At 38.3% G+C, this 10,510-nt stretch overlaps 1 protein-coding gene across 1 annotated transcript; it reads right to left on the minus strand.

Moving 5' to 3' along the window:
* Positions 1 to 123: 123 nt before the first annotated feature.
* rundc3ab (RUN domain containing 3Ab) lies at positions 124 to 7,815 on the minus strand. Its single transcript, XM_087793196.1, has 11 exons — positions 7,599 to 7,815; positions 5,349 to 5,464; positions 5,029 to 5,156; positions 4,841 to 4,926; positions 4,673 to 4,762; positions 4,513 to 4,593; positions 3,860 to 4,025; positions 2,575 to 2,732; positions 2,392 to 2,511; positions 1,820 to 1,920; positions 124 to 1,039 (listed from the first exon to the last, which is right to left on the minus strand). Exons 1-11 carry the CDS (start codon positions 7,694 to 7,696, stop codon positions 897 to 899), a joined length of 1,287 nt encoding a protein of 428 aa, XP_087649322.1. The 5' UTR covers positions 7,697 to 7,815; the 3' UTR covers positions 124 to 896.
* Positions 7,816 to 10,510: the final 2,695 nt, after the last annotated feature.

The raw sequence follows: 10,510 nt of genomic DNA on the forward strand, positions 1-10,510 counted from the left end.
CAACTTGAAAACGATTTGGAAAACAGAGCTGATTTAAAAGACAGTAACATCTCTGTGGATGTTTTTATCCGTCATGTAATTTTTTCATTATAACACGACAAACACATTCGAATGGAGGAACTTAAAAAAAAACCTGTTTTATTGCAGTTTAAAATGAAACACATTGAACAAGCATTCTAGGAAGTAAACATATAGAAGAAAAACTACAAAAACAAACTCTTTTCAAACTATTTCATCACTAATCGTCAAAAACAAAAAAAGACAATAAAACATCAAACTTGCATAGTCATCTGTATGCAATCTATTCTTTTTTTTTTTTAACTCTTCCCTTTCTCTCAGTCTAATAAATAAGGCCTACTTTCTCCACCAAACATGTTTTGATTCTCTTTTGTTAGTCTTCTACATAATGATAATAAACAGTCTAGCCATATATTGTTGTTAACCGCACAACAGGTCAATTTTCTGTTCCAGTTCAAAGGTCATCTACATGGTGTAACATAATTCTCGGGGTGTGGCAGCCCATCCATCCTGCTCTGCAGCCTGCAGGAGACACACTGACAGACACAGATGAACCAACATGTCACTACAGAGATCCGGAGTGTGTTCTGAAGGAGAAAGAGTCGGCAACAGGGGATGTTTGTGCTGTAGGAGATCATACACATCAACTATGGAGAACAGCGATCATGAGTCAGGCAGACGGGCAGTACTGCAGCTTTTCCTGAATCCTTGCAGACATCCCCCCCCCCCCCCCCCCAGTGGACACCCACACCATGCAGAATGGTGACCCAGCCGTCATGAAGACAAGAGTCCCGCTCTGACTGAGTGGGCCATTTTGCCATTTTCTTGGAATAAATCTCTCTCAGTCTTGTGTAGCGATGGTGTTTCTTTGGCGCCCGCTAGCTGGGGGAGAGAGCAGGACTGTTATCTGTGCTGATGTGGACCAGACACTCGCTGGACTTCAGGCTCGACATGGACTTGCAGCTCGGGAGGGAAGCCAGGGAGCCACACAGGCCCATCATGGAGGGTGTGTAGTCCTTTCCTAAAGAAAGAAGAAGGTTTACATTCACATAATACACTTAACATTACTTTTTAAAACATGGGTTTATAGGTATTTATGTAACTACATATTGCTATATGTTTATATATTGTCTTCATTGTGGGCTTTGATTGAGGTTTTTGGGTTTGAAATAATAATAATTATCCTTGTTAGTTTTTGTTTTATTCTTGTAGTTTGGTTGTAGAAAAGAAAAATAGGAATATTATTGTTCAAATATATAGATGATCTTTTTACTATCAATTAACATGCAATTTTTAATCCTGAAATTTCCGAGTGGGTGCCATAAGAGTTCACAATTCAACCAATCAGGTGCCAACAGTCAGTGGCTAAACTGTGAACTCTTGCTTAGTTGGAACAAGAATCTGCACCAATCCCTGAAACCAGACCATGGTCAACTTTAGCTTTGTAGAGTTGTCCAAACTATAGTGACATCGTCTGACAACCCCAAGAACAATTTGGAATGACCAACAGCTTCACATTCTGTGACGACAGTCCCAGACTTTAATTTTCAATGTGTTTTTTTAAAATTAAATCAAGTTGACAGTCTTTTTCTAATGGAACAATGTGACGACAGAAGACATACAAATGAATACTGATCCATTGACAACACTCTTAAATCTATTGGGAATTGAAGATAATTACCAAACTTCCAAAGTTACAAAACATTTCAGAACTTTCTGATTTATTTTGCCCACAGATAAAAAGAAGCTCCTTCCGACAGGTACTTAAAATTGTAAGAGAGGGTTGTTTTTGAAAGGTTACCTTTACTCCACGCTCCTCCGTTTTGTTTCCCTTCTGTCCTTTGGGAGTCTGAATCCAAGCTGATCTCCACCGACAGCAGCTCTGTGCTGGGAAAACTCCTCCTGCACAAAATACAAAATACAGTGTTTAAAATGGAGATAATAATACATGATAAATCCTACAAATATCTTGTCCAACAAGTCCCATAATACACTGTAGAAGCTGATGTCCTCATAGTAATTTTAAGAGCCATAAGATTAACTAAAATTGTCCATCCAACATCCAACAGGACTGGAAAAACTTTTTGAATTAAAGTTGCATATTTCCTGTATATTATACTTTTATAGTGAAAAACACACATTTGAGGAACACACAGTTTAGTGAACCAGAGATTCTATGAAATTTAAAGTTCAGATTCAAGTACATCAAAATGCAATCCTTCACACAATCAGATGTTTTATGAGGTATAATCGTCACAGCTACTGATATCTGCTCCATTTGCTCACAGAGGAAATGTTTAAGAGGAAGAGCAAAAAAAAAATGAAGAAAATCTAGACATGCGTCTTGATAAAGGTGCAGCAGTAAATCCAAACCTGCGGAAAAGCTTGACGTCCTCTTGGCTGTTGTACGACTGCAGAGCCGGCCACTGGTTGACCAGAGGAATTGTCAGGTGTTTTGCCAGGTGGCTGGTGTCACAAGGTATCAGAGTAGTGCTGCGAACGAGAGCGGAAACCATGAAATAAAACGTCCCATTACTGTTGATGTCAAACTCTCACAGCTGCTCCTGAAGCTCCAGCACGATGGCCTCCAGCTCTCGCTTCTCCTGCTGACTCTGGCCCTGCAGCTCCTCCAGACGGGTGGTCAGGTTCTTGTTGTCGGCTTCTGTGTTCTTCAGCTGAGACTCCCGTAGCCGCACCAGCTCCTCCAGGTAACCCTGGCAACCACACAGTTGATACATACGGCGTTAAAAGCCCCATTTTGTTTTTTGTTTTTTAAATCAAATGTCCTTTTCAAAGTTAAGGGTTATACTTTGTGTTTGTGTTGAAGACTTTTCCAGTATAATTGTTACATCCAAGGCTGTCAAGATAACATGGATTGATCTGACGCGGTGAGTAAACTGAAAACACAACTAACCACTGAATAGAATGACCCGCATGTGTTACCAGCTGAACTCAATCTCATCTAAGGTTTGCTTTAGTGTACAGTTGGATCATTAGATAAAGATTTTAACAGTTCTGGTTTTATCGCGCATAGTGTACTTTTGTTTACGTGCCAAAAAAAACATTGAACAAAAGCGTTACCACGCCTGCTGGTGTTTTCAGTTATGTTGTAATACCTTGTGCTGCGTCTGAATACCAGGATTATTATTAACCCTAGTGTTGTCTCAGGGTCAAAGTGACCCTGTTTGTGGTATCCTTTGTTTTGTCTCTGGGTCAAGGTGAACGACCTCCCTGGCTCCCAGAAATACATGTACAGTGGTGGAGGTCATTCATCTTGACCCACAAGGGATACCACAAACACGTTTGTTTTCAAGCCACCGTGACCCTGAATGAACACAATGGTTAAGTAGCAAAGTTCAATAAATCCTAATGTAGTATTCAATGGAATTGTATTATAGTTGACAGTGATTAAAATCATATTGTAAGTAACAACAAGTGAGAGTATGAAGGTCACAACAATGTGAAAGAAAATGTAGTATTTTTCTAAACGGGTAGTGTGTTTAAATAAGACGCATAAATATATCTAAGTGCATAAATATACTGCCTTTCTTTTCTAATTAGTTGAATGCGACTTAAATGTGGTTAAAATAAAGAGCTATTTTAATTATGATTAATCGTAAACAATCCACCAGATCCCTCTGATTAATTTAAGTTTGTTTTAATTTAAAAATATTGTTCTTTAATTTCCTCAATAGGTATTAATTATAACTATGTGATTTATCAAATGTTTGATCAAATATCATTACCATGAGCAATCATTCACTATTTTACTTGAGAAAGGTGCAGGTAAAGCGTGAGATCATTCCTTCTGAAGCACTATTTGGTGTGTGTTCTCCCGCACCTTCTGAGCATTGACGATCTTGAACCTTTGCTCCATCTTGCGACACTTGGTGCTCCAGCTCTCCTCGTCGGTGACCAGAGGGACGTAGGGATGTTCCGGAGCGCTGTCGTCGCTGGTGCTGCTGTCCACACTGTGACGGTCTTCGTCGTCGCTCAGGTAATCGTAGCTGACGCATTCAGGTCAACATTTAAAGAAAACGAGATCGAAAAGATGTTTTGAGGAGAGTCTTAAACAAACAAACTTGTCCACAAGACTCGCAGATAACAAAATCGATCAACAATATAGATTCTGGGAAGTACATGCAAACAAACTTCCTGATCACCTGAGATCTTTGTAAATTTCGTTAATTTTATATAATTATATCAACTATTTATCAACATTTCTTGCCCAGTTAATGTAGTATAATTACCTTTGAGGCTTCACAGCATAGCAAAAATGATATTATTACTTTATTATCTAGACATAAAACTTTAAACTCAAATCAAAATGTATCAAAATGTTCCTTGTTAATGTGGAACTTCAATTGGAATTTGAGACGCAGGAGGTACATTAAACATTATAAATGTTTTAAAGGAAATTGTTCAATGATAATTGTTTTGAGTGAAGTCTAAAACACATTGAAAGTAATACATTTATAAGTTTTTCATTTGTACCTTTGTGTGAATTTCAAATACGGGGTGTAGTCGATCACAACAGGGGATTTTCCATCCAGCGCTTCTCCTTTCAGACAGAAACTGTGGTGACACGTTAAACAAATACCATTATGATCAATACAATGACATCCACGTGTGAAAGTGTCATTTCCTATTTCACCTGAAGTCTATAGCTCCGAGCCCGATGAGCATCCCGGTCAGAACCGTCGCCTCCTCCCTCAACATGATGGCACCTTCGACGTAGAATCTCCTGGAGGAGAGAAGAGGCAGAAGAAGCCGGAGAAAATGTGAAAAAGACATTTTAAAAAATCATTCTCAGGACTCTCACCTGGTGCTTTTGATGTCCCTCAGAGCCGTCCCGATGTACTCGGACAACCTCTTCTCCATCAGGGCCACTCGGATCCAGGCTCGGCCCTGAACCACAGGTCAGAGTTAAGACCAGAGTTTATGCTGCTGATGCTAAAGCTAGTCATATATATGTTGGTATTCACAGAAACACAACGGGTGAGGACTTGCTTTTGCTCTGGACGTGCTGATGTTCTCCATGCTCTCGATGCTGTGGATGCAACTGTTGGGGACTTTTGCACAAGACAGACGGATGAAGTCCCAGAAACTCCTCTGACCATCAAACCAGCTGCCAGAGCCTTCAAAGACAGAAATTACAACTCAGTATTTCTTCAGTTTACTCTCTATCCTGTGGTGACATCACTACATTACATGCACTTCAGAGGCAAGATTTAACTCATATTAAGTTGTTTACAGTACAACTGTACATAGATCGATGTCATAGTTTTGCATTACGATAACAACATATAAATATGAGATATATGAGTCACCTTTGAAGCGGTGGCTGAGGATGTGCTCCAGGATGGCAGCAAAATTGATGAACTCCTCGGATGAATCATCGATGGGCTCTGCAGTGTACTTCTCTAGAAGGGTCTTCACAGAGAACCTGTGCAAAAGAGTCACAGACGGGAAGCTTCGTCAGAGAGTCTGTGTTATCGATGCCTGGAAACAAGCGATTAAGTATTGTGTCCGGTGAGGAAGCTACAGTGATGATCACACTTTTACCACTTATATTCAGCATAAACAAGAGAAGGAAGCAGCTTCTCACGAGAAGCTTCTATGGTCTGATGTAATGACTGCAGATCAAACATCACTCGGGGTCGATGAGAGATCACCATGATGTCATGACACTGTGATGTAATTTCTGCCCAAAAATCCGCCCATAATAAACAAGCCACTGAATTATCTTGAAATTAATCTTAATCCTTGACTCAATGTTTTTATCTTAAAAACAGATCCAGAATTTTACAAGGAAACAGCTATTTTAGAGATTCATACTTATTACTATTAGAAGAAATATAATCTACTAAAATCAATGAAGATACCTTATGGCTAAATATATAGTAAAACAATGACGTGTATTTGAATACAATACCATTAATCCATTAGACCACCCGTATAATAAATTAAAAAACTAAAAGGATATATAAGTAACACAAGTTGGAATCTTGGGTTTAACTAATACTAATAATAAAACGCACAATGTATCAGCTCGTAAATCCATTCTGAAGATACACAGGGGGGATAACATTGGAAAAATAATGATACATCTAGAAATAACCATTACTTACTTACTGTACTTACATTGATTGAACCTGAATTATTTAATACAATGGTTAGCTTAAAAAGGAACATGTATAACAATCAAGCTACAACAGTTATCAACAGGGTTTTTAAACCTATGACCTTCAGGCCAGATCAAGCACACACACCCGATTTTGTCAAGTTTAAAAGTGAGCTATAATTTGATGTTTTAATGCTGACAAATACTACAATGGACAGCAGAGAAGGAATTTAATTCAAATAAAGAAACACTTTAAACTTTTTTTTAATTATTATTATTACAGCATGAACTGAAATGAGTTTGAAACTCCAGGTTTATATCTTCTTAAGTTTTAAACATGTCAAAGTGAAAGAATATAGGCCTCATATTAACTGCCTAAAAAGAGTAGATAGACAGAATAGTGAGAATAAAAAGAAAATACATATTCAACATTTGTGATTGTAATTAAATTAAATATATATATAGTTCAAATTTTGTTTTAAATGCCTTCATAACAACGAGTGATCGTTCAATCAAGTTTGTTGGCAGTAACACAAGTTACACAACTATCAATCAATCGCTTCCACGACCTTTGACATGTGTGTGACGGATGATACCATTTATAGATAAAAAGCCTTCTGAAAGGAGACGACTTCAAAGAGAGCTTTTCTACCCAAAAGCAGCGAGAGCTTTCCTGCGAGACAATGCTGATTCAGAGGCGAACGCACAGAGGACCAGTGAGCACACAACCCATTGTCCTCAACACAACAATGTGTCAGTAATGACAACTGGCTGTTCTTCTCACCCGGGGTCAGAGAGAGAGAAACTAATCCTAGTAAAGATGAACATGTTTTAGGGTAATATTAGCAGTACATGGGGCAGGATTATGACACTTCAAAACTACAATATATTACATTGGTTATTAGAGATAACCATTTTATTCAACGTGAGCCTTTAAAATGACGTATCAAAATATATCCTAACATGTTGTTAACATGTTTAAACAGTCATGGTGTAGAAAGGGGTTCAGGACACGCCCCGCCTCTGCCCTGATCCGTCTTGTGTAGCCTCAAAAGTTGAACATATATTTAAAAGTTGTTTACTAAATCGAGAGTGACGTGAAGTGCGGTCAATGAATGCCATCTGTGATGAAGTTGACAAACCCTGTACAGACTCAACCCCTCCCTGGACAGCAGGTCATCTTTTAGCCATTAAAGGGTGTCACCATGGCAACCAAACCATCAGCAGGAGGGGGGGTAGATCTGTGTGGCCATCATGACTTGACATCCTCGGTGGACACACGTGACCTCATGTTCAGTAGTATGTTCTGGTGAGATATATTAATATATCTAAAGGTATTTTCACTTGAGAATGACGTCAGCATTCGAGGTACTTATAAATATAATGACTATGAGTGACACACTTGTATCCAGTGTTTTTCCACAAACAAAACAACAAAAAAAGAGGCCACACCGACCTGCAGACGGTCACCAGGTTCTTCCTCTCCACCGCCAAGGTCCGAGAGGACGCTTTCTTCGGGACCTCTCCTGTGGCCATGATGGTCCTCACATCCATCCAGGAGCGGCGCTCTCCTCCCTGGACGACACCCGAGGATCCTCATCCAAGCGCACACAGAGCCAGCATCACCGGCGACTGGACCGCGATACCGAGCCGACACCGGGTCAACCAGAACACCTCCTGTGTGTTGCTGTGATAGGAAGATGCTACACACACACACACACACACACAAAGATGAGACGCTTTCGCTGTCGCTCCGCCTTCTATGACGTCGACATGACGTCACACGGACCAGCTCCCAGCACCCTCTCAACATGGACGCCACTCTGATGTCATTGAAGGATGAATAATGGACTGCACTTTGTCAGGCAGTTTCTACCAATGAGGGAGGATGTCACACGTTTATAAACGATAATAATAAAAAACAGTTAATATTGTTGTGATTCTTATTTTTTCAATACAATTTGATCCTAATAACAAAAGTTGTGTAACCATGGTGTTATATGCTGGTCTAAATGTGGCTTGGAAAAAAAATCATTAACTTCTGCTTAGTATTGTGATAAGCGCTTAGCTGTTTTAATTTATGAATATAAAACTATTTAATGTTTAAAGCACTATTTAGTTGCATGAAAGTTCTACACAAATCTACAAACGACATTGTTATTGAATTAATCGTTTGTTTGTTTGTTTTTAATAAAGAAAGCTTATTGAAAATAAAATATATTTCAACGTTGATAATTCTAAATTCTTGGTGTTTTATTTCTCAAAATCACGGAGTTGTACATTATGAAAATAAATAGTTTTGCAAATAAATACGTGTTTACACAACACTTTTCTAAAGAGTCATCCATGCAAATTCACTTCTTTACTTTCTATTTGTCTATTTTTTAATAAATCTGATTGATACAAATGTAAATGAATCACCTGCTGGTCACACAAAAACCTAGTTTGTAACAGTCTGTATCCACTGATCTGAACTCTGATTTGGTCCTTCTGTTCTACTGCTCTTTGTTTCTACTGCACCAGGTGTTGGGTAAGAGGGTCCAGGATGATGGTTCAGTCATGAGCTGACAGCTCACACCACAGTTCAGGGCGTGTTCTCTGATTCGAGATACAATCAATCATGCTTAACTACACACACACATGTTTCGACACCCACTAATGCTTTTTTTAATGTGTGTCCTGCTGTGTAAAAGCACACTTGTGTTAGATGAACCTGTGATGGTAACTTACTCACTGTGCACTTACACTTGCACGTCTATTATAGTTGCACATTTATTCACATTTAGTTTTAAACAGCAAAACATATGTTGCCGAATAATTTATTAATCATTTTAACATTTGTATCGTGTTCATTTTCATGATATTTATGTTTGTAACATGTGTGGTGTTTTTATTTTTAATTGGATTCTTGCTCTGTGTCATATTGTTGCGTATTGTCTAATGTTGATTGTAAATGCTTTCATTTTTATTTTTCTTATTTAAATGACCTTATGACTGGTTTTCTACCTCTTATTCCATTGATAACATTGCAGTGCATGTTTGCAGTTCAGCGGGGGTCATGAATGAACAAACAACTGTGCAATTTAGAGACAAATTGTGATTAAACTCTGTTTATTCTTTTTTCTTATTCTACTACTTCTTTTTCGTCTTCTTCTTGGTCATGTTGGGTAAAAAAACGACAGAATTTAGAGATCAATTCTGATTAAACTCTTAGTCTTTGTCTTCCTTTTTGTCTTTTTTTCTTCTTTTTGTCTTTTTCTTCTTTGTCTCATGTCTCACTTTGTTTCTTTCTCTTCTTTTTTAACTCTTTTTTTCTCATTTTTTCATTTTCCTTCTTTGTCCTATTTTTCTTGTATTCATTTCTTTTTTCCTTCATCATCTACTTCTTTCTCTCAGTTGTCTTCTTTTCTTCTTATTGTCATTATTATAATTATTAATAGACTAATTAAAAACCCGAAATGAAAGTTGATTTACAACAATTGCATTAACTAATATATTTATTTTTTGGCATTTAACAGGTTCACTAAACATCAAACAACATTCTAGTTGATTCTTATTCAATGTACAAAACAAAACCAAAAACATCAACACTTTAAACAAAACATTTTCTATCAATATCCTACTCAAGTAAGGGTTTTAAAAGTGTGCACTGTCGCACAACAGGTTGTGTAACTATACAGTAACAGTGGTGATGTAGCTGCAAACCAACATCAGTTCACTAAGTCCACCTGCAGGTTTCAATAAATTACCAGAGTGAGAAGTTAATGACAAAAGTAGATCCATAAATACAAGTTACTATTATTTACATCTGCTGACTCTGCAGAAGTGTGGTCGAGCTCTGCCGCCTTTAGCTCGGAGGGGAAGCTTGAGACAAGTGTGTGAAATTCTGGACGGTGTTGTGAGGGCAGAGGTTGACCAGAGGAAGGGGACGTGTTCTGGGCCACAAGGTTCAAGCGTCGGCAGACTCACTGATAAATAAAGCCAAAGAAAGCAGCGGTCAGCCTTCAGTGTCCAGACTTGTCTGGGCGAGGCAGGACATTTGTTTCCCCTCACTCGTGAACAAGTTCCACATGGGCAGAGATCTCAATTTAAATTCTTGAAACGTGTAAAACCGTGGTTTAAATAACTAATGAAAAAAAATTCAACAACATTTAACGAGACAAATCTAAAACCCCTTCACATGCTGACATCAGCGCTTCTCCTTGTTCTCACAATAACATTTGACAATCCTGTTCCATGATGAAGGTAAGACAATAGTACTTCTATTTTGGTCATTGTTTTCTGCTTGACCTCTCCCTTTGATACGTTTAAATAATTTATTATATCATGGAAAAGTTCTCCCCTCTTATTCAGGTCCTCCAGTCCTGA

The sequence above is a fragment of the Callionymus lyra genome, chromosome 6 (assembly GCF_982586985.1).
Source record: "Callionymus lyra chromosome 6, fCalLyr1.hap1.1, whole genome shotgun sequence".
Classification (NCBI taxonomy): Eukaryota; Metazoa; Chordata; class Actinopteri; order Syngnathiformes; family Callionymidae; genus Callionymus; species Callionymus lyra.

What these genes read in the sequence shown, in the direction of transcription:
- rundc3ab (XM_087793196.1), bottom strand. Translation starts at nt 7,696, where the DNA reads ATGGATGTGAGGACCATCATGGCCACAGGAGAGGTCCCGAAGAAAGCG. An exon ending in TCAGCACGTCCAGAGCAAAA is followed by an intron (nt 4,927 to 5,028) that starts GCAAGTCCTCAC and finishes CCTGTGGTTCAG; the next exon opens with GGCCGAGCCTGGATCCGAGT. An exon ending in AGATCGTCAATGCTCAGAAG is followed by an intron (nt 2,733 to 3,859) that starts GTGCGGGAGAAC and finishes TGTGGTTGCCAG; the next exon opens with GGTTACCTGGAGGAGCTGGT.